The 23613-nt window shown below is 47.2% G+C and overlaps 1 protein-coding gene across 1 annotated transcript; it reads right to left on the bottom strand.

The window, feature by feature from the left end:
• Window positions 1-4542: 4542 nt before the first annotated feature.
• Window positions 4543-6962, bottom strand: LOC149445077 (vomeronasal type-2 receptor 26-like). Its single transcript, XM_089654238.1, has one exon. The coding sequence runs from the start codon at window positions 6046-6048 to the stop codon at window positions 5056-5058; it is 993 nt and encodes a 330-aa protein (XP_089510364.1). The 5' UTR covers window positions 6049-6962; the 3' UTR covers window positions 4543-5055.
• Between the last annotated feature and the right edge of the window lie 16651 nt (window positions 6963-23613).

The raw sequence follows: 23613 nt of genomic DNA, 5'->3' as shown, positions 1-23613 counted from the left end.
TGACATACAGTTGCAAGAAAAAGTATGTGAACCCCTTGGGATTACATGGAGTTTTGCATGAATTGGGCATAAAATGTGCTCTGAACATCATCTAAGTCACAACAATTGAAGAACACAGTCTGCTGAACATAATACTACACAAACATTACATGTTGCCATGGTTTAATTGCACATAACATGTAAACATTCACAGTGCAGGGAGGAAAAAGTATGTGAGGCCCTAGCTTAATGACTTCTCCCAGAGCTAATTGGAGCCAGGAGTGAGCCAACCTTGACTCCAATCAGTGTGATGATATTGGATGTGTTGCTGACAGCTGTCCTGCCCTTAGAAAACACACACCTGTTTTGGGTTTACTGGTTTCAAGAAGCACTGTCTGATGTGAACCATGCCTCGCAGAAAAGAGCTCTCAGAAGACCTACGATCAAGAATTGTTGACTTGCATGAAGCTGGAAAGGGTTACAAAAGTATCTCCTTGAGCCTTGATGTTCATGTGTCCACGGTAAGACAGACTGTCTACAAATGGAGAAAGTTTAGCACTGTTGCTACTCTCCCTAGGCGTGGTTGTCCTGTAAAAATGACTGCAAGAGCCCAGCGCAGAATGCTGCATGAGGTAAAGAAGAATCCCAGAGTGTCAGCTAAAGACCTACAGAAATCTCTGGCACATGCTAACATTTTTGTTGACACATCTACAATAAGGAAAACATTAAACAAGAATGGAGTACATGGGAGGACACCACGGAGGAAGCCATTGCTGTCCAAAAAGAATATTGAAGCACGTTTGAAGTTTGCAAAAGAACACCTGGATGTTCCACAGCACTACTGGCAATATATACTGTGGACAGATGAAACAAGATTGAGTTGTTTGGGAAGAACACACAACACTATGTGTGGAGAAAAAAAGGCACAGCACACCAACATCAAAACCTCATCCCCACTGTAAAACATGGCGGAGGGAGCATCATGGTTTGGGGCTGCTTTGCTGCCTCAGGGCCTGGACGGATTGTTGTCATTGATGGGAAAATGAATTCCAGAGTTTATCAAGACATTTTGCAGGAAAACATATGACCATCTGTCCGCCAACTGAAGCTCTGCAGAGGATGGGTGATGCAACAGGACAATGACCCAAAGCATACAAGTCATTCAACAAAACAATGGCTGCAACAGCACAGAATACGCCTTCTGGAGTGGCCCAGTCAGAGTCCTGACCTCAACCCCATTGAAATGCTGTGGCATGACCTTAAGAGAGCGATTCACACGAGACATCCCAAGAATATTGCTACACTGAAACAGTTTTGTGAAGAGGAGTGGTCCAAAATGACTCCAGATCGTTGTGCAGGTCTGATCTGCAACTACAGGAAACGTTTGGTTGAGGTTATTGCTGCCAAAGGAGGGTCAACCAGTTATTAAGTCCAAAGGTTCACATACTTTTTCCTCCCTGCACTGTGAATGTTTACATGTTATGTGCAATTAAACCATAGCAACATCTAATGTTTGTGTAGTATTATGTTCAGCAGACTGTGTTCTTCTATTGTTGTGACTTAGATGATGTTCAGAGCACATTTTATGCCCAATTCATGCAAAACTCCACGTAATCCCAAGGGGTTCACATACTTTTTCTTGCAACTGTATTGCAATTCATTTACCAAGTAAGGTGGTATTTCTTCCCATCTCTTCGGGGAAGCCTACCCCGCCCTCACCTAACAGCCGATCTCCTCCACTCCTCCTACCACTCCATCCCCCACAGCCATTTCCTCCTGTACCACTATCCCCTCCCTCCTAGATTGTAAGCTCCAAGGAGCAGGGCCCTCGAACCCCTCGTGTATTGTATTGTTACTGTATTGTCTCATGTACTGTCCCCCACTATAATGTACAGCGCTGAGCAAACGTTTTGGCGCTATATAAATACTGTAAAATAATAATATAAATTTACCGCTTCTGTGAATATTGGATTGTGTTTATTTCATGGAGCTTATCTATGATGTATGGTATATTTATTAGCCTTAGTTGTCAGCTCCTGTGGTAGTGAGCCCTTGTAGATGGTCAACTTGGGGTTCCCCAGGGTGTGGAGTCTAAGCCCCAGCCTGCTTCTCCACCAGAGCCCCTGATGGTGGGGATGGACTTGCAGCAAGCTGGGACCAGGTCGCGGTCGCTGGGTATGCCCAGCTGAGGATGAGGAGACCGCTCAGGGGAACAGAGTACAATGGGAGGAGACAAATGGAAATCCGATAGGCTAGTCAAGGTCAGGACGGGTGGAAAACAAGCACAGTCAGAGAATGAAGCCGGGGTCGGTATACGAGTAGTCAATGCAGGATACAGGCAGTACAGAGGCGGACTGACCATTTGAGCACTTGGGCACTGCCCGAGGGCCCGGGGTCAGTAAGGGGCCCCATGAAATGCCCCTGGTAACTTTTATAGGCTTTTTTGGGTGTGCTTTGAGTGTGGGCAAGGACACAGGGGCCTCATGATCCCCTATTGCCCGAGGGCCCCATGAGTTGTCAGTCCGCCCCTGAGGCAGTAGCAACACACAGGAGCTCCAACAACTAGGAAGTTGCTCAGGCAAAGTGGCCTAGACTGAGCATGTCTTATATAGGCAGGCAAACAAGGAGGCGGGCCAGGAAGTGATGGAAAGGAAGGACAGACAGTCCACACATGTGAAAGGGATCAGGAACAGCACTGCAGCAAGGAGGTCAGAACACACAAAAAAGAAACTGCAGGCTAACTTGTGACATTAGGCCTTTACAATCCGAATTGCTCAAGTTTTTATATTGTGATGTGTATTTTTCACCTTGCAAGGTTGCACATTTTTTTATGCGAGATTTATAATAAAGTCATTTTTGTACCATTAACTACTCTGCTTGGGTTCATTTTAAACCGTTACTACAGACGGCCCTTTTTCAGGGATGTCTATTTTTTGTATGCTCTAATTTTTCGGCATTAACCCACATCTATATTGGCTGAGGAGTCAGAGAGTAATTCTATAGGGTGATCCACCTATATCGCAGCATTTTTCTATCATTTTGTATGAATATGTAAGTTTGCCTAGGATGTTTCCAGTCCCAGCTGGTAGTTACTACATCACCTACCATTGATGAGCCGTACTTCCAAGAATGTGTGCGAGGGGAACATAGATAAAGTCCTCACCAAGGCAAGCTGGAAAGCCGCACTCTCCACTATATATAAGCTCTACTGTTTCAGTCTCCGGGAACTTGACCAAAAAACAATCCATCATTGGTATTCTACCCCCTTCAAGTTACCTAAATTATACCTGACATGGTCCCCTAGGTGCTGGTGACTATGTGGAGAAACAAGATTTTTCCCCATATTTTATGCACCCTTACTGGAATGCTATCTACTTCCTAGCCTCTAATATTATAGGGCACTGGGGGTTTTTTTTGCCTTCCTCTGGGTCAACCGTGGGTGTAGGATTATAACTTTTTTTTTCTATGGTTGAACTGGATGGACTTTTGTCTTTTTTCAGCCAGACTAACTATGTAACTTAGATCTTACCTGACACTGTCCTTGCATTACTGAATTTAGGTACTGAACAAATACCCATTAATGTTACATTTGTGGTTCTCTACCTACTTTGTGCAGCTGAACGCACCATTGTTAGAATATGGAATTCCTTTCACAGTCCAGTATGGTCAACAATCTTAGAGTACCAATGTGAAATGGAAAAAATACCAGAATTAAAAAAAATTATTAGCAGAAAAAAATCATTCTACCTTGGTCCATATGGCTAAATAACGCAGATTGTACTTTATAAGATTGATGACATGTACTTAGATTGCCTTGTATTGCTGACTGGAACGATTTCCTTGTATTGTTAGTCCACTCCCGTGTTTGATTAACCTCCTCCAATATTTCTCCTCCTTCTACCCTGCCTTAACCGTAAAGCGGAGTTCCACATGGAAAAAAAATAAAAGTCAGCAGCTACAAATACTTTAAAATACAGCCACTTACCTGTCCCTGGGTCCAGAGATGTCCTCACCACCACCGCTGATTTCACTGGCTGTCTTCTCTCCCCGGCGCCGGCATCTTCAATGTGGGCACCCGGCTGTGACAGCTTGCGGCTTCACAGCCAGGTGCCCACTGAGCATGCGCGAGAAGCGCTGCGCTTCCTGAATGGCCCCTTAGTCTTCTGGGTCCTGTCACGTGACACAAAAGTCTACGGGGGGGGGGGGGGGAGGACAACTTCCACTTCCGATTGCCCAGGTTATTGCAGGGGAAGTGGGAGCGGGTACCTGTTAAATTCGGGTAACCACTCCCCAAAGGTGCCAATCCTTAATGAGGAGCGAGGGACAAAGGCTTCAAGTGGAGCTTCCCCTTTTGAGTGGAGCTCCACTTTAACTTCCCTCTCTATACTCCCTTTTCCTTCCCTCTTACATCCCCAAGATGAAGACATTTGTTCTCCACCATTACTACTGGCTGTAAACTTCCTTTCAGTCTACTAATTCTATGTGACCTGCTGTTTGCATTACTGTTTTTCTTCATGTCATTTATGTTCCTGTAATTTGTATGACTTCATTCTTCTGTACACCTTTACTGCTTTATGAATTTATTGATATAGTCGGATACATCTACATACAATGATAAATATAATGAATGTGACACTGACAAATGACATCACAATCATCTTCTAAGAGAACGTGTTTAATATTCACCCTTACGGAAGGTGATGACAGAAATCTTCCCTCTCTTGAGTGGTTTTGGGTGGTTTTGGTATCTGACGCTTTAGGATGTTTTTGATACTTTGTCCCCCTCTGGTCACTGTGGTTCCTCCTCTCTAAGTGACTACACTGTTCTGTAGTGATGTAACGGCTGATGGGAGGAATCACTACACCCAGCAGGGGACAAGGTTTCCAACAAACCCAAAGTATCTGATACTAGTGGCATCCATAGCTCTTCAAGAGAGACTCAATTAGACTCACCATCTACCGAAGAGGTAAGTATTAAATATTTAAATTCCCAAACACGAGTACAATACTAAAATATATATATAATAATAGAGATAATGCCATAACTACAGGTAACCCAGTGTTGCTCCTCACATATCAGCGGATAACTGTCTTTGTATTCAGGTCAGGTCTGAACAGAATTATGTAACATTTTGGGAAGAATATACAGCCAAGAAGTCCAGAACTTGAGGCTATTATAGCAAAGACCTCCACAGCCACCATGTATTTCCCTCTGGTGCTCAGATAGGCCGGGATCATGGCAATCCAGACACTGCAGAACACCAGCATGCTGAAGGTGATGTACTTGGCCTCATTAAAACTGTCCGGTAATGTCCTGGCTAAAAAAGCGATAATGAAGCTCACAGCTGCCAGAAGCCCCATATATCCCAGGACAGAGTAGAAGCCGATAACTGAACCCTCATTACACTGAATGATGATCTTCCCCTGATAAGAGTGAATGTCTCGATCCTGGAAGGGGGGAGAAATAGACAACCAAGTGACACAGATTATGACTTGGACCAGTGAGAAGACACAAATGATACAATTGGACAGTTTGCTTCCCATCCATTTCCTCCAGGGACTCCCAGGTTTGGTGGCCTTAAAGGCAATACACACCATGATACTTTTGGCAAGTAGAGAAGAGACGGCAACTGAGAAGATGACACCAAAAGAGGTGACACGCAGCATGCAGGTCACATCTACTGGATGGCCGAGGAACAAGAAGACACAGAGGAAGCTCAGCATGATGGAGACCAGGAGAAGGTAGCTCAGATTCCGGTTATTAGCTTTAACAATGGGGGTGTCCCGGTAATATATAAATATCCCCAATATTAAACCAGTCAGAAGGCAACAGAGGATGGAGACAGCTGAAAATACTGGAACAATGGTGTCATCAGTGTAGGAGAGAAATTCCATCGCTCTTGGAACACACCAATCCTTCTTCTCATTTGGCCATTCATCGTCAGGACATTTCATGCAGTTTTCACTGTCTGCAGGAAGAACAATACAAACACAATGAGCATCGGGGTCAGAGCTTCTGAGGAAATGAACTGTCTTGTGTTGTCTCACAGCTAGCAATGGGATTTCCATCAGTTAATTGTGGGAGATAGATAGATATTATTATTATTATTATTACATCGAGTTTATATATCACCAAAGGGTTTACTCAGCGCTGTACAATAGAGTGGGGGGACAATACAAGAAACAGAACAGCAACAACAACAGTGAATGAGGGGTTAGAGGGCCCTACTCTTTCGAGCTTACAATCTAGGAGGGAGGGGGTAGTGGTACAGGAGGAAGTGGCTGTGGGGGATGGAGTGGTAAGAAGAATGAAGGAGAACGGCTGTTAGGTGAGGGAGGGGTAGGCTTCCCTGAAGAGGTGGGTTTTCAGGGAGCACCTGAAGGTAAGGAGGGAAGGTGACAGTCTGATGGACTGGGGCAGTGAGTTCCAGAGGATGGGGGAGGACCTGGAGAAGTCTTGCAATCGTGTGTGGGAGGAGGAGACCAGAAAGCAAGATAGAAGGAGGTCCTGTGAAGAGCGAAGGGTACGGGTAGGGTGGTACTTGGGAATCAGGTTGGTGAGGTAGTTAGGGGCAGTGTTGTGCACGGCTTTGTAGGTCAGGGTTAGTAGTTTGAATTTGATGCGTTGGGCAATCGGGAGCCAGTGGAGGGATAGGCAGAGGGGGGTGGCAGAGATGGAGCAGTTGGTGAGGTGAATGAGTCTGGCCGCTGAGTTTAGGATGGTCTGGAGCGGGGAGAGCCTGCGCTGGGGTAGGCCTGTGAGAAGGGAGTTGCAGTAGTCAAGGAGTGAGATGATGAGGGAGTGTACTAGTAGTTTTGTGGTGTCTGGGGTAAGGAAGGAGCGTATTTTGGCGATGTTGCGGAGGTGGAGCCTGCATGTGTTTGAAAGTGATTTGACATGAGGTTGAAAGGAAAGGTTAGAGTCCAGAATGACGCCAAGGACTTTGGCTTGCGGGGCGGGATTGATCTTGGTGTTGTTGATAGTGATGGATAGGATGGGGGGGGGGGGGGGGTGAGTGGGCAGGGGAAGAGATGAGGAGCTCGGTTTTGGAGAGGTTAAGCTTGAGGAAATGGAGCGACATCCAGTCTGAGATGTCGTTTAGGTGAGTGATGCGGGCGGAGACTGTGGGGGTGAGGTGAGGGGTGGAGAGGTAAATTTGAGTGTCATCAGCGTAGAGGTGATAGTTGAAGCCGTGGGAGTGTATGAGTTTGCCAAGGGAGGAGGTGTAGATGGAGAAGAGAAGGGGTCCAAGGACAGAGCCTTGGGGGACCCCAACAGAGAGGGGGAGGGAAGGGAAGGTGGCACCGTTGTAGGAAATGCTGAAGGATCGTCAGGATAGGTAAGAGGAGAACCAGGAGAGAGCGGTGTCTCTGATGCCAAGGGAGAGAAGTTTATTAAGGAGGAGGGGGTGGTCAACTGTGTCAAAGGCCACGGAGAGGTCCAGGAGAAGGAGGACAGAGTAGTCGCCTTTGGCTTTGGCGGTTAGCAGGTCGTTAGTGATTTTGCGGAGGGCGATTTTGGTGGAGTGTAGGGGACGGAAGCCGGACTGTAGTGGATCAAGGAGGTTGTTGTCAGGTGGGCGCTTAGGCGATCGTAGACTAAGCGCTCAAGGAGCTTGGAAGTAAATGGCAGCAGGGAGATGGGTCTGATGTTGTTTGGGTCAGTGGAGTCCAGGGAGGACTTTTTGAGTATGAGGGTGATGTGCGCATGCTTTAGGGGGGAGGGGAATGCGCCAGTAGAGAGGGAGAGATTGAAGATGTGGGTGAGGGAGTGGTTAAGGGAAGAGGGGGGTGACTGGAGGAGTTGAGAGGGGATAGGGTCCAGGGGGCAGGTGGTGAGGTGGGCTTCTGAGAAGACCCTGGTGACTTCCTCAGTGGTAGCAGGGCTGAAGGAGTACATTGTTGGGGGGGTTACGGTAAGCGGGGCCTTGGGTGTGGTGGGGGGCAGTGCGGTTGCGAGGTCAGAGGAGGGGAGAGATGGGGGGGGGGGTGATGGGGGTGGAGGCTGGGTGGGGAGGTAGTATGCAAGTTGACTATGTCCTTATGGATTGTGTCAATCTTGTTGTGGAAATGAGTGGCAATCTCGTTGGCGGTGAGTGAAGTGCTGAGTGGAGGAGGGGGGGGGGGGGAGCAGGGAGTTGAAGGTGGAGAAGAGTCGGCGAGGGCAGGTGGAGAGGGTGTTGATCAGGTTTACAAAGTAGGCCTGCTTGACGGTGTGGAGGGAGGAGGTGTAGGTGAGGAAGGCAGATTTGTAGAGGGAGAATGCACGAGGGGACCTGGTTTTGCGCCATAGTCTCTCCAGCGCGCAACATTTGAGGCGTTTAGTATGGTCGTTCTGCCATGGTTGAAGCGGCCTAGGTTTGATGTTGCGTGTGGTTAGGGGTGCCAGAGAGTCTAGGGCAGCTGACAGTGAGTCGTTGTACGTGGAGGTGGCTAGGTCAGGACATGACAGTGGAAGGATGCTGTCGTGTAGGCGGTCGGCAGCCGAGTGGAGGGGGGCCGGGTGCAGGTTGCGGAGGTTGCGGCTGGTGATGGTTTGGCACTTTGGAGGGGGAGTTAGGGGAAGGGGAGACGGAGAATGTGAGGAGGTGGTGGTTGGAGAGAGGGAGGGGGGTGTTAGTGAACTGGTTGAGGGTACAGAGGTGGGAGAAGACAAGGTCCAGGGTGTTCCCATCAATCTGGGTGGAGGATTGCATGTGCTGTGTGAGCGCAAAGGAGGAGCTTAGGTGGAGGAGATGGGAAGTAGCTGGGTTGTTGTCGTTGATGGGGATATTGAAGTCCCCAAGGATGATGGTCGGTAGCTCAGAGGAGAGGAAGAAGGGAAGCTAGGCGGCGAAGTCATCCAGAAAGCGGGGTATGGATTCGGGAGGCCTGTAGATCACTGCGATCCTTAGGGGGGTGGGGGAGAAGAGTCGGATGCAGTGAGCCTTGAAGGAGGAGAATGATAGAGAGGGGGGGTTAGGGAGGACCTGGAAGGTGCTCAGCGGTGATAGGAGCATGCCAACACCACCACCTCTGCGACCGCTCGGTCTGGGTGAATGGGACCAGACGAGACCTCCATAGGAGAGTGCCGCAGGGGAGGTAGAGTCAGTGACCTGTACCCAGGTCTCGGTGACCGCTATGAGGTTGAGGGAGCGGGAGATAAAGAGGTCATGGATGGCGGTAAGCTTGTTGCATACTGAGCGGGCGTTCAGGAGTGCAACCAAGAGAGGGGGGTTGGATGCGGGGAGGAGGGGCACAGGTATGAGGTTGAGGGGGTTGCGGCGGCAGGTGGGAGCAGGGGGGTCCCTAGGGGGGGGGGAGTGTGAAGGGGCCAGGGTTTGGGGAGATGTCCCCAGTGGATAGGAGAAGGAGAAGGGTGAGGAAGGTGGCATGGGAATGGGAGGTGCAGGAGTGTGTGGGTCTGATAGTGGTGGCACGTGGGTCAACGGGGGAGTGGAGTAGCAGGAGGAGGTGGTGAGTGCCATAGTGGGAAGAGGGAAGAAGTGAAGGGGCAATGTAGAGCTGTTTGGGGGGGTAGGCGGGTAGAGGGAGGCGAATTTTGGGATGGAGGAGAGGAATACGAGGAGGAGGAGTGCAGGTGGCATGTTGGGGTGAGCGGAGTGCTGGACAGGTCGGGGAGGTGGCGGGATACAGGTCAGGGCAAGGTGATGTGGAGAGTCTGTATCGCCGTGGAGGAGTCCATTTGAGTCCTTCTGAAGGGGGAGAGTGAGAGAGGAGGGCAGCTGGGTCAGCAGCTGGCTGGTTGCAGTCTGTGGATGCAGTATGCTGGCGTCCGTGGGTGCTGTGATGCGTCTTGAGTGGGTACGGTGGTTCGGCGAGCGGAGGGGTCATAGGACGCGATGTCTGGGGGTGTTGGTAGGCACGACGTCTGGTGATGCTGGCGGCTCGGTGACTGGAGACGTTGAGGCCAGGCGTCAGGTGCTGAGGGCTCGGCATCAGGAGGCGCTGAAGGTGCTGGAGGGCCCGGCGTCAGGAGGTGTTGAAGGGTCATCGTCAGGCGGTGGTGTGGACAGACGTCTGGAGGTGGAGTGGGCCAGGTGTAGCTAGGTGCAGTAGGACTCGGCGTCCGTGGGCGAAGTGAGCCAGTGCATGCGGATGCTGCGGGCCAGCGATTGAGGGTGCTACGGGTCCAGTGTCTGTGGGAGCGGTAGGGCCTGGTAGATAGATAGATAGATAGATAGATAGATAGATAGATAGATAGATAGATAGATAGATAGATAGATAATTACACAGTTGAACTCCTATGTGTAGAGACTGCACATTATGCACATTAGCATGTGGTGAAAAAAAAAGATATGCACAATAAAAGTGACAATGGGGAGTTTCAATTTATATTGTCTGAAAACCCTGAAAATGAACATCTCTTTTTTCCTACCGTTTGGCCTGTTAAATATACCATTGTAAACATTTTGTTTCAATAATGAATGAAAATTAAAAAAATACCTGTTTATTATGTCAGAAATTCAGAGCTGTCCTGTTATTATTATACAGGATTTTTATAGCGCCCACAGTTTGCACAGATCTTTAAGGGGATATAAAGGGAGACAATACAGTTACAATGCAATAAAAACTAGAGTATTAAGAGGGCCCGGCACATAAGAGCTCACAATCTAATAGGGTCGGGCAAGTGGTACACAGGGTTATAACTGTGGGGGTAGAGCTAATGGAAGTGATCAATGTGTAATTAGAGCCCTATAGTATGGCAGAAAAAAGACAAAAGTCCATCCAGTTCAACCAAAAAACAAATAGTTATAATCCTACACCCACAATAGATCCAGAGGAAGACAAAAACCCAGCAAAGCACGATCCAATTTGCTCCTGCAGGGAAAAAATTCCTTCCGGATCCCCCGAGAGGCAATCGGATATTCCCGGGATCAACTTTCCCTATAAATGTTCTATCCAGTTATATTCTGTGTATCCAAGAAAGAATCCAGGACTTTCCTACAGCAATCCACTGAGCTGGCCACAACCAACTCTTGAGGGAGTCTATTCCACATTCTCACAACTCTCACTGTGAAGAAACCTTTCCGTGTTTGGAGATTAAATCTCTTTTCCTCCAGAAGTAAAGAGCGCCCCCTTGTCCTCTGTGATGACCTCAGGGTAAATAACTCTAAACCGAGTTCACTATATGTCGAAGATGGCGACCGGAGTAGTCCTGTAGTCAGGAGCTCCGTCGCCCAAGTCCCCATCCGGATGGCAGCGGACTCCAAAGGGGCCCCCACCATCCTGTGGCCCCCGATAAGCACTTAGGGAGGAGTGCTGGGCCAGTTTCAGCCCAATCCCGGAGCTCCGGGATTTGCGGCTTACGAAGCCACGGCCTCACTTTTTGCCACAGCTGAGACCCAGAACGCCGATCGACAGCCAAGATCGCCGCCACTCCGCCCCCTGCTGACTTGCCTGCTCCCGGGGACTCTCTCCATCAGCTCAGGGGCCCACCCCAGTCCACCCAGCACCCTGCCACAGACAGCAACCTGCACCCAGCCTCGGCCCAGGGTCCACTTCAGGCCACCCAGCAACTAGCACCCAGCCAGCACCCAGCACCCAGCCTCAGCCCATCGGCTGATTCCAGGCCTCCCAGCACTCTGCAACAGCCAGCACCCAGCAACCAGTTCCCAGCCTCGGCCCAGGGACCACTCCAGGTCACCCAGCATACTGCACTGACAGAGCACGTGGCTCACAGCGCCAAAATCCAGCCACCAGCACACAGTCTACAGAACCCAATCTGGCTGCCCTCCGGTCTCCTGCTGCCCCAACAGCCAAGGGACCAGAAGCGAGCCTGCATCCATGCCGCCGTACCCAGCAGACGACCACAGACTGGTGAGGCCTACCATCGCCTTCCACGACGGAACCCTGACAGGACCTGCTAAGCCCAACGAACAACCTCGACCTGGTGAGGCCTACCCCGGCACAACCCTGCCCTGACCCGAAGTCCATCCGATGAGCTCCACTGTGGACGTTCACCTCGCATCTCCTCAAACCCACAGTGAGCCTACTTCTACGCCGCCAAACCCTCCAGACAAGCCCAGCCTGGCAATGCCTAACATTACCCTCCAGGCCGCTACCCTGCCAGGACCTGCTGAGCCCAACAGATGATCTCGACCTGCCCAATGGACGACCTCAACCTGGTGAGGCCCACCATCGCCTACTCCGGCACAACCCAGCCCTGACCCGCAGCCCTCCCGGCGTCTACCCATCCCGATCCCAAGCACGAGAACTCTTGTCACGGAAAGATCCTAATCGCTAGAATGCCTGCTACGAGAAGCTACTTCAACGTGATACGCCACTGCACGACGGACTATCCACAACAATGCTCCCTGAGAAACATTTCACCTCCCTCAACTGTCCACCACTCTGCTTACCTTCCTAAAATGCCACCTGTACTCCTCCTCCTCATACTCCTCTCCTCCATGCCCAAAATCTCCTTTCTCTACCCCCCTACTGCTCCAAAACAACTATACATCGCACCCTCACTGCTTCCATCTCCCCACTACGGCTCTTACCACCTTCTCCTAATACTCCACTCTTCTCCCAACCCACACGCCACCACTAGCAGACTCACACGCTCTTGCTCATCCCGTTCTCATGCCACCTTTCTCACCCTCCTTCTTCTCCTAACCACCAGGGACATCTCTCCGAACCCTGGTCCCTCACAACCTCGCTCACCCACTAGGCACCCTCCTACTTCCACAAACTGCCGCAACCCCCTTAACCTAATACCTGTCCCCCTGCTCCCCACAACCAAACCTCCATTCTCGTGTGAACTCCTGAATGCCCGATCGGTTTGCAACAAGCTCACCGCCATCCATGACCTCTTTATCTCCCGATCCCTCAACCTCCTAGCGGTCACCGAAACCTGGATCCAGGCCACCGACTCTACCTCCCCTGCAGCACTCTTCTATGGAGGTCTCGTCTGGACCCATTCACCCAGACCAAGCGGTCTCAGAGGTGGTGGGGTCGGCATGCTCTTGTCACCGCTGAGCACCTTCTAGGTCCTCCCAAACCCCCCCTCTATCATTCTCCTCCTTTGAGGCCCACTGCATCTGGCTATTCTCTCCCTCCCCTCTGAGGATTGCAGTAATCTATCGGCCTCCTGGACCCGTATCTCGCTTCCTTGATGATAACTCCACCTGGCTACCCTTCTTCCTCTCCTCTGAGCTACCCACTATCATCTTTGGAGACTTCAATATCCCTATCAACGTCAATAACCTGGCTACATCCCGACTCATCCAACCTAACTTCTTTCTTTGCACTCACACAGTGTACACAGTCCTCCACCCACTCCGATGGGAACACCCTGGATCTTGTCTTCTCTCATCTCTGCACCCCCCACAACCTCACAAAAGCCCCTTTCCCTCTCCCTCTCTCTGACCACAACATCGTTATGTTCTCCATCTCCCCATTCCTCAAACTCCTCCCCCCATTCCTCAAACCATAACCAGCCGTAACCTCCGCAACCTGAACCCTGCCCCCCTCCACTCTGCAGCTGACCGACTCTATGACAGTATCCTTCCCCTGTCCTGCCCTGACCTGGCCGCTACTGCTTATAACAATTCACTGTCAGCCGCCCTAGACTCCTTAGCACCCGTAACCACACGTAGCATCAGACACCGACTGCTTCAACCCTGGCAGAACGACCACACCAAAAATCTTAAACAATGTTGTTGTGCGCTGGAGCGACTATGGTGCAAAACCAGATCCCAACAAGTGTACACCCTATACAATTCTGCCTTCCTCACCTACACCTCCTCCCTCTACGCTGCCAAACAAGCCTACTTCGTAACCCTCATCAATACCCTCTCCTCCAGTCCTCGCCAGCTCTTCACTTTTAACTCCCTACTCTCTCCCCCCCACCTCCACCCAGTATCTCACACACCACCCACGAGATTGATAACTACTTCCAAAACAAGATCGTCGCAATTCGTAGGGACATCGCCAATGCTCATCCTCCACCCCACTTAGCCTCCCTCCAATGATAACCCCTCAACACTCCCCTCCTCTGACCTCTCAACTGCCCAGACCCCAATCCATCAGACTGTCACCTACCCTCCTCACTTTTAGGCGCACCCTGAAAACCCATCTCTTCAGGGAAGCCTACCCCACCCTCACCTAACAGCCGATCTCCTCCACTCCATCCCCCACAGCCTCTTCCTCTTGTACCACTAACCCCTCTCTCCTAGATTCTAAGCTCGAAGGAGTAGGGCCCTCAAACCCCTCGTGTATTGTATTGTTACTGTATCGTCTCATGTTCTGTCCCCCACTATAATGTACAGCGCTGAGCAAACTTTTTGGCACTATATAAATACTGTATAATAATAATATATGAACCACTGATGTATTATACATGGAGATCATATCCCCCCTTATGTATTATACATGGAGATCATATCCCCCCTTATGTATTATACATGGAGATCATATCCCCCCTTATGTATTATACATGGAGATCATATCCTCCCTTATGTATTATACATGGAGATCATATCCCCCCTTATGTATTATACATGGAGATCATATCCCCCCTTATGTATTATACATGGAGATCATATCCCCCCTTATGTATTATACATGGAGATCATATCCCCCCTTATGTATTGTACATGGAGATCATATCCTCCCTTATGTATTATACATGGAGATCATATCCCCCCCTTATGTATTATACATGGAGATCATATCCCCCCTTATGTATTATACATGGAGATCATATCCCCCCTTATGTATTATACATGGAGATCACACCCCCCCCTTATGTATTATACATGGAGATCACATCCCCCCCTTATGTATTATACATGGAGATCATACCCCCCCTTATGTATTATACATGGAGATCATATCCCCCCCTTATGTATTATACATGGAGATCATACCCCCTTATGTATTATACATGGAGATCATATCCCCCCTTATGTATTATACATGGAGATCATATCCCCCCTTATGTATTATACATGGAGATCATATCCCCCTTATGTATTATAAATGGAGATCATATCCCCCCTTATGTATTATACATGGAGATCATATCCCCCTTATGTATTATACATGGAGATCATATCCCCCCTTATGTATTATACATGGAGATTATATCCCCCCTTATGTATTATACATGGAGATTATATCTCCCTTATGTATTATACATGGAGATCATATCCCCCCTCATGTATTATACATGGAGATCATATCCACCCCTTATGTATTATACATGGAGATCATATCACCCCTTATGTATTATATATGGTGATTGTATACCCCCCTTATGTATTATACATGTGATCATATCCCCCTTATGTATTATACATGGGGATCATATCCCCCTTATGTATTATACATGGAGATCATACCCCCCCCCCCCTTATGTATTATACACGGAGATCATATTCCTCCTTATGTATTATACATGGAGATCATATTCCTCCTTATGTATTATACATGGAGATCATATCCCTCCTTATGTATTATACATGGAGATCATATCCCCCCTTATGTATTATACATGGAGATCATATTCCTCCTTATGTATTATACATGGAGATCATATCCCCCTTATGTATTATACATGGAGATCATATCCCCCCTTATGTATTATACATGGAGATCATATCCCCCCTTATGTATTATACATGGAGATCATATTCCTCCTTATGTATTATACATGGAGATCATATCCCCCTTATGTATTATACATGGAGATCATATCCCCCTTATGTATTATACACGGAGATCATATCCCCCCTTATGTATTATACATGGAGATCATATCCCTCCTTATGTATTATACATGATGATCATATCCCCCTTATGTATTATATATGGAGATCATATCCCCCCTTATGTATTATACATGGAGATCATTTCCCCCTTATGTATTATACATGGAGATCATATCCCCCTTATGTATTATACATGGAGATCATATCCCCCCTTATATATTATACATGGAGATCATATCCCCCCCTTATGTATTATACATGGAGATCATACCCCCCCTTATGTATTATACATGGAGATCATATCCCCCTTATGTATTATACATGGAGATCATATCCCCCCTTATGTATTATACATGGAGATCATATCCCCCCTTATGTATTATACATGGAGATCATATTCCTCCTTATGTATTATACATGGAGATCATATCCCCCTTATGTATTATACATGGAGATCATATCCCCCTTATGTATTATACACGGAGATCATATCCCCCCTTATGTATTATACATGGAGATCATATCCCTCCTTATGTATTATACATGATGATCATATCCCCCTTATGTATTATATATGGAGATCATATCCCCCCTTATGTATTATACATGGAGATCATATCCCCCTTATGTATTATACATGGAGATCATATCCCCCTTATGTATTATACATGGAGATCATATCCCCCCTTATATATTATACATGGAGATCATATCCCCCCCTTATGTATTATACATGGAGATCATATCCCCCCTTATGTATTATACATGGAGATCATATCCCCCTTATGTATTATACATGGAGATCATATCCCCCCTTATGTATTATACATGGAGATCATATCCCCCCTATGTATTATACATGGGGATCATATCCCCCCCTTATGTATTATACATGGAGGTCATATCCCCCCCTATGTATTATACATGGAGATCATATCCCCCCTTATGTATTATACATGGAGATCATATCCCCCCTTATGTATTATACATGGAGATCATATCCCCCCTTATGTATTATACATGGAGATCATATCCCCCCTATGTATTATACATGGAGATCATATCTACCCTTATGTATTATACATGGAGATCATATCCCCCCTATGTATTATACATGGAGATCATATCCCCCCTATGTATTATACATGGAGATCATATCCCCCCCCTTATGTGTTATACATGGAGATCATATCCCCCCTTATGTATTATACATGGAGATCATATCCCCCCTTATGTATTATACATGGTGATCATATCCCCCCTTATGTATTATACATGGAGATCATATCCCCCCTTATGTATTATACATGGAGATCATATCCCCCCCTTATGTATTATACATGGAGATCATATCCCCCCTTATGTATTATACATGGTGATCATATCCCCCCTTATGTATTATACATGGAGATCATATCCCCCCCTTATGTATTATACATGGCGATCATATCCCCCCTTAATCTCCTCTTCTCAGTAGAGAATACATTCAGTTCCTCTAATCTTTCCTCATAGCTGATCTCCTCCATGCCTCGTATCAGTTTAGTTGCCCTTCTCTGTACTTTCTCCAGTTCCCTAATTTTTTTTTTAAATTGTTGCCCAAAACTGAACTGCATATTCCAGATGAGGTGTTACTAATGATTTGTACCGGGTTTGGGGGATGATATCTCTCTCTCTGGAGTCTATACCTCTCCTAACAGGATTTTGCTTGCGTCAGAACCCGCAGCTTGGCATTGCTGCTATTATTAAGCTTGTTATCTACCAGAACCCCCAGATCCTTCTCCACCTTTGACCCCCCAGATCCTTCTCCATTGACTCCCCCAGATCCTTCTCCACCATTGACCCCCCCAGATCCTTCTCCACCATTGAACCCCCCCAGATCCTTCTCCACCATTAACCCCCCCAGATCCTTCTCCACCATTGACCCCCCCCAGATCCTTCTCCACCATTTAAACCCCCAGATCCTTCTCCACCATTGACCCCCAAGATCCTTCTCCACCATTGACCCCCAAGATCCTTCTCCACCATTGACCCCCACAGATCCTTCTCCACCATTTACACCCCCAGATCCTTCTCCACCATTGACCCCCCAGTTATACCCCCCCCTAGTATGTATGATGCATGCATGTTCTTAGCCCCCAAGTGCAGAACCTTATATTTATAAACATTAAACCTCATTGGCCCCATTGTCCCCCAATTACACAGAGCATTGAGGCCGGCTTGTAAATTGGAGACATCCTGTAAGGACGTTATTCCCCGGAACAGCTTGGTGTCATCTGCAAAGACTGAAATGGGATTTATAATCCCAAATCCTATATAGTTTATAAATATATTAAAAAGTAAGGGCCCCAACACTGATGACCCCAGACCATTCAGAGTATGAATTATTAAACAATACTCTCTGAATACAATCTTTTAGCTAGTTTTCTATCCATTTACATTCAGATTTTTCCAAGCCTGTAGACTTTAACTTACATATTAGCCATGTGAGAGGAACTGTGTCAAATGCTTTTGCAAAATTCAAGTATGCCACATCCACTGCCACCGCTCTGTCCAAATATACCACGTCCACCGCCACCCCTCTGTCCGAGTATACCACGTCCAACGCCACCCCTCTGTCCAAGTATACCACGTCCACCACCCCTCTGTCCAAATATACCATGCCCACAGCCCCCCCCTCTGTCCATGTATACCATGTCCACCTCCACCCCTCTGTCCATGTATACCACATCCACCGCCACCCCTCTGTCCAAGTATACCACGTCCACCACCATCCCTCTGTCCATGTATACCACGTCCACCACCACCACCCCTCTGTCCAAGTATACCATATCCACAGCCCCCACCTCTGTCCATGTATATCATATCCACTGCCCCCCCCCCCCCCCGTCCATGTATACTACGCCCACCACCACCCTTCTGTCCAAGGTTTTGCTCACCTCCTCATAAAAAGAAATCAGATTTGTTTGACAACTTCTGTCTTTCATGAATCCATGCTGTCTGTTGCTTACAATATTTTTTCCCAGCAAGAACTCCTCTATGTGGTCTTTTATTAAACTCTCCAATATCTTCCCAACTATAGAAGTTACACTTACAGGTCTATAACTTTGACTCCTTTTTAAATGTTATTCCCACATTGGCCTTACACCAATCCAGTGGTACTATGCCAGTCATTAAAGAGTCCCTAAAAATGAGAAACAATGGCTGTGAAATGACAGAGCTGAATTCTGTAAGGCCCCGTGGGTGTATGCCATCTGGTCCAGGGGCTTTATTCACCTTTATTCTGTCTAAATATTTCTGGATCATATCAATTGTGAGCCAATGTGGATCATCTGGAGCTGTGTCAATGCCACGCCCATTATGGACAAGAGCTCCCCATGTTCCTTTGTATACACAGAGCTGAAGAAGGGATTTCATATATTGGCCTTCTCTTTGTCCCCAGTCACCCCCTCTAGATGGTTCTGTAAAGGGCCTACATGCTCGGACCGGACCTCTCTACTATTAATATATTGGAAGAATTTTTTGGGGGTTGGTCCTGCTATCTTTTGCAATCTGTCACTCATTTTAAATTTTTGTGCCTTTATTTCCTTTCTGCATATTCTGTTCTATTCTTTGCAATGTGTAAACGATGATCGCTTCCTTCATTTTCATATTTAATAAAAGCTCTCTTCTTATTATCTATAGCTTTTGTAACTTTGGCCGTAAGCTACATAGGTTTGATTTTTAGCCTTTTATACTTGTTGCCCATGGGAATATATTGTGCAGTGTGGTCATATACAGTCTTTGTGAAGAACTCCCATTTCTATGTTGGGTTTCATCGATGCCAATATTCCCTCCCAGTCTAAGTCTTGGAGAGCAGCTCTCAAGCTTGGATAATTAGCTCTCTTGAAATGGAGCATTTTTTTTTTCTTATATGTGCTCACTGTTTACAGCTAACAATAAATGAAATCATGTTATGGTCACTGCTACCAAGATGTTCTTTTATATGGACATTCATAAAAAGCTCTGCATGGTTGGAGATGACCAGGTCCAGCAGAGTATCATTCCTAATTGGGGCTTCTATGAACTGTACCATAAAATTGTGCTGTAGTAGGTTTAAAAATGTTTGCCATTTAACTGTTCCTGCAATACCATTACTCCAGTGACTTTCCGGGTAGTTACCATCCCCCATTATTATCACTGTCCCAGCCCTTGCAGCCCCTTCCATCTGTACAAGGAGCTGAGTCTCCACCTCCTCATTTACACTGGGAGGCTTATAACAAACTCCAATGATTACCTTTCTGGTACGCCCCTCATGTGCAGTTCCACCCATAATACTTCAGCCTCATCACACTCTCCATCATCTAGGTCCTCTTTTAAACTCGCTCTGAGATCACTTCTCACATGAAGACAGACACCACAACCTTTCCTATTTCCCCCATCTCTCCGAAAGAGAACATAGCCAGGAATATTAATGGCCCAGTCATGTGAAGAATGAAGCCAACATTCAGCAAAACCAATTCAATCATAGTTCTCTTCATGCAACAAAGCTTCCTCACCTACTTTGCTTGGCAGACTTCTGGCATTGGTGAACGAACACTTTAATGGATTGACACCTTGTTCACACGTATTTTTCATATTTTTTATTTTCATACAAATAGTACCAATTCCACTGGTTGTTTGTAACATGGGAACCTTCTTGTCTGGCATAGATTTTGAAATTATATGTTGGGCTAGTTGAAGCCAGTGAAGAGATAGGCAGAGGGGCAGTAGCCATGGATTGGTTAGTAAGGTGCATTAGTCTGGCAGCAGCATTCATTACAGACTGAAGGGGGGATAGCTAGTGTAAGGGTAGGCCAGTGAGAACGTGAGACACTAACGTGTGTGGAGGGACCATTGGTTGTGCTGTTGAACTCAATGGTAAAGTCATGGGGAGGGGATACAGAAGGAGGAACTATTAGAAGCTCAGTTTTAGAAAGATTGCGTTTGAGGTAGTGGTGTGACATCCATACTGATATGTCACTTAGTAAATTTATGATCTGTAAGGGGATTGAGGGGGTGAATTGAGAAGTTGAGAGATAGATCTGGGTGTCATCAGCATAGAGGTGGCATTGGAAGCCATGGGAGATTATCAACTGGCCTATGGAAGAGATATAGAGAGAGAAGAGGAGGAGCCCAAGGATGGAGCCTTGGGGGAACCCAACAGAAAGAGGAAGAGGAGCAGAGTAGATGGTATTGTATGTGACACTAAAAGTGCACTGGTACCAGAATAACCAGGAAAGAGCAGAGTCATGAAGGCCAAGGGAGTGGAGTTTTTGAGGACGAGTGGGTGATCAACTGTGTCAAAGGCAGCAGATAAGGTCTAAGAGTATGAGTATGGAGTAATGGCCGTAGGATTTAGCAGTTAGCAGATCATTGGTGAGTTTTAATAGAGCATTTTCAGTGGAATGTTGGGGGAGGAAGCAGAACTGTAGGGGATTGAAAAAGTTGTTGTCAATGAGGTAGCAACTCATACCACTGCGGATAAGGCATTCAAGAAGCTTGGAGGCAAATGGGAGCAGGGAGATGGGTCTTAGGTTATTTAAACAGGTGGGGTCCAGTGAGGATTTTTTAAATATGGGGGTGGCCAGTACATGTTTGAGCGTGGAAGGAAACGTGCTTGAAGAGAGGGAAAGGTTGAAGATTTGGGTTTAAGAGTTTAGGATGCAGCAGGAAGATGGTCATAGTAATTGAGAGGGGACAGATCCAGGGGAAAGGTGGTGAGGTGGACAGAGGAAAGGAGTTTGGCAACTTCCTCAGTGGTAACAGGGTTGAAGGAGGAGTGTGGTGTTGGACTTGGTGTGTTGATTGGGAGAGAAAGCTGGATGCTGGCTATCTCATGACGAATTGTGTTGATTTTGTTATTGAAATGATTGGCAATATCCTGGGCAGTAAGCAAGTTGGTGGCTGGAGGCAGTGTGGGGTGAAGTAAGGAATTAAATGTAGAAAAGAGTTGACAGGATTTGGATGAGAGGGTTTTGGTGAGACTTGTGTAGTAGGTTTGTTTAGCAGTATGGAGGCAGGAACTGTATTTGAGAAGGAGGGATTTGTAGAGGGTGAAGTCTTTCAGGGATTTAGTTTTACTCCATACTCGCTCAAGAGCACGGCTGCATCTCTTGAGACTTCTGGTGTCATCTGTTTGCCAGGGTTGTGACAGGTGAGGCCTGGTTCTGCGTGTAGTGAGAGGAGCATGGTGTCCAGGAAGGATGACAGAATGTTGTTGTAGGCAGAAGTGCCCAGGTCTGGGAAGGACAGGGGAGCCATTTTATCATAAAGGCAGTCAGTAGCAGGATGAAGAAGGGAAGGGTTGAGGTGGCCAAGTTTCCTGCGGTTAACCGTTTGATGGTTGGAGGCATGGGAGGTAGGAGACAGGGAAAGTGTGAAACTGAGAAGGTTGTAGTCAGAGAGAGGAAAAGGGATGTTAGAGAGGTTGCTGGGAGTGCATAAGTGGGAGAATGCGGGGTTGAGGGTGTTGCCATTGGAGTAAGTGGTGGCTTGTGTCCATTGTATTAAATGTAGAGGTTAAGTTGAGTAGTTGAGAAGTGGCTGAGGTAATAACATTGATTGGAAAGTGATGCCTGTAACAAAAAGCAAGAAAAAGAAAATAGCGCAGGGTAGACATGACTTAAGAGGGGGGTAGGAAAGACAAGAAAGGGTTAAGAGAAAAGTAGGTGGGAGTTAGAAAATGGGCAGGTTATTTGATTGGTGACGGGAGTGCAGGGTGGGGTCTTCGGCACCTTTGGGTGTGGTTGTGGGGGGGTCATCCTATTCAGTCCAGGATACGGCATCATTGGAGCGAGCTTTCCTCCCACCCTCCCTGGGGGTGTGTGTGGGTTTTTTTTTTTTATTCTTGGTATGTTCTGGCTCCGGAGGCGGTTGTTGGTCTTTGGAGGCGGCACATACTTTTAAGCTAAAGCGAATGGTTGGGACCCATCGGTGGGATGGTGTGTTGGGACCCATCGGTGGGATGGTGTGTTGGGACCCATCGGTGGGATGGTGTGTTGGGACCCATCGGTGGGATGGTGTGCCCGGGTGTATTTCTAGTGTTAATATGTGGTTACACCCCTTTAGCACCTGATGGGTAAATGCATGTACTAGCTTTTGGGATTTGAGCACAGGTATCTCTTGTTTGTTTCTTGGGTGTATTTGATCGCCTGTGCATCTTTAATTTTTTGCTCTATAAACAAAAAAAATATTTTCTTGAAAAAAAACTATATTTTGGACTTTTTGATATAAAACATGTCCAGTTAAAAAATTAAAAAAATCTAATTTCGTCATAAATTTAGGCCAAAATGTATTCTGCTCCGTGTCTTTGCTAAAAAAAATCCAATGCGTGTAAATTAATTGGTTTAAAGTTATATATAGTGTTTACAAATGGCGGCATATATACTGGAATTTTTTTTTTCTTCTAGTAATGGAGGCAATCAGCGACTTTAAGTGGAACTGTGACAGGCATTCTGACACTGGGGGGGGGGGGGCTGACTTGGTGTTACTGAAATCCCCAGTGACACCAATACAGTGATCAATGCTAATGAAATGCACCAACACTGTACTAATGGCACCGGGCAGGAAGGGGTTAACGTGGGGCGATCAAAGGGTTACTTGTGTGCTGTGTTTGTGTTTCACTGTAAGCATTCTGCTATGCAGAGCCATACAAAGCAGTGTGCAGGAGCTGACAGGCGAGAGATCCGTGTTGTCTATACACAGGTCTCTCCCCTGTCGGAGATACTCGGCGATCACCGGGTGCCAGCAAGTAATCACTAGCCGGGACCCGGTGATTGACAGCCGAGGCTGTGAATGGCGGTGCTACGCGGAACTGTGAAATCACATATATATACGTAATTGTGCGCACCCGTTCCGAGCTGTAGCAGTATTTCTGCTATAGGGCGGCACGGAACCGGTT

The sequence above is a fragment of the Staurois parvus genome, unplaced genomic scaffold (genome assembly GCF_062004578.1).
Source record: "Staurois parvus isolate SC_StPar_1 unplaced genomic scaffold, SC_StPar_1.0 ptg000747l, whole genome shotgun sequence".
Taxonomy (NCBI): Eukaryota; Metazoa; Chordata; class Amphibia; order Anura; family Ranidae; genus Staurois; species Staurois parvus.
The sequence above is the reverse complement of the archived record's forward strand: the minus strand, read 5'-3'. Positions and strand labels throughout refer to the sequence as shown.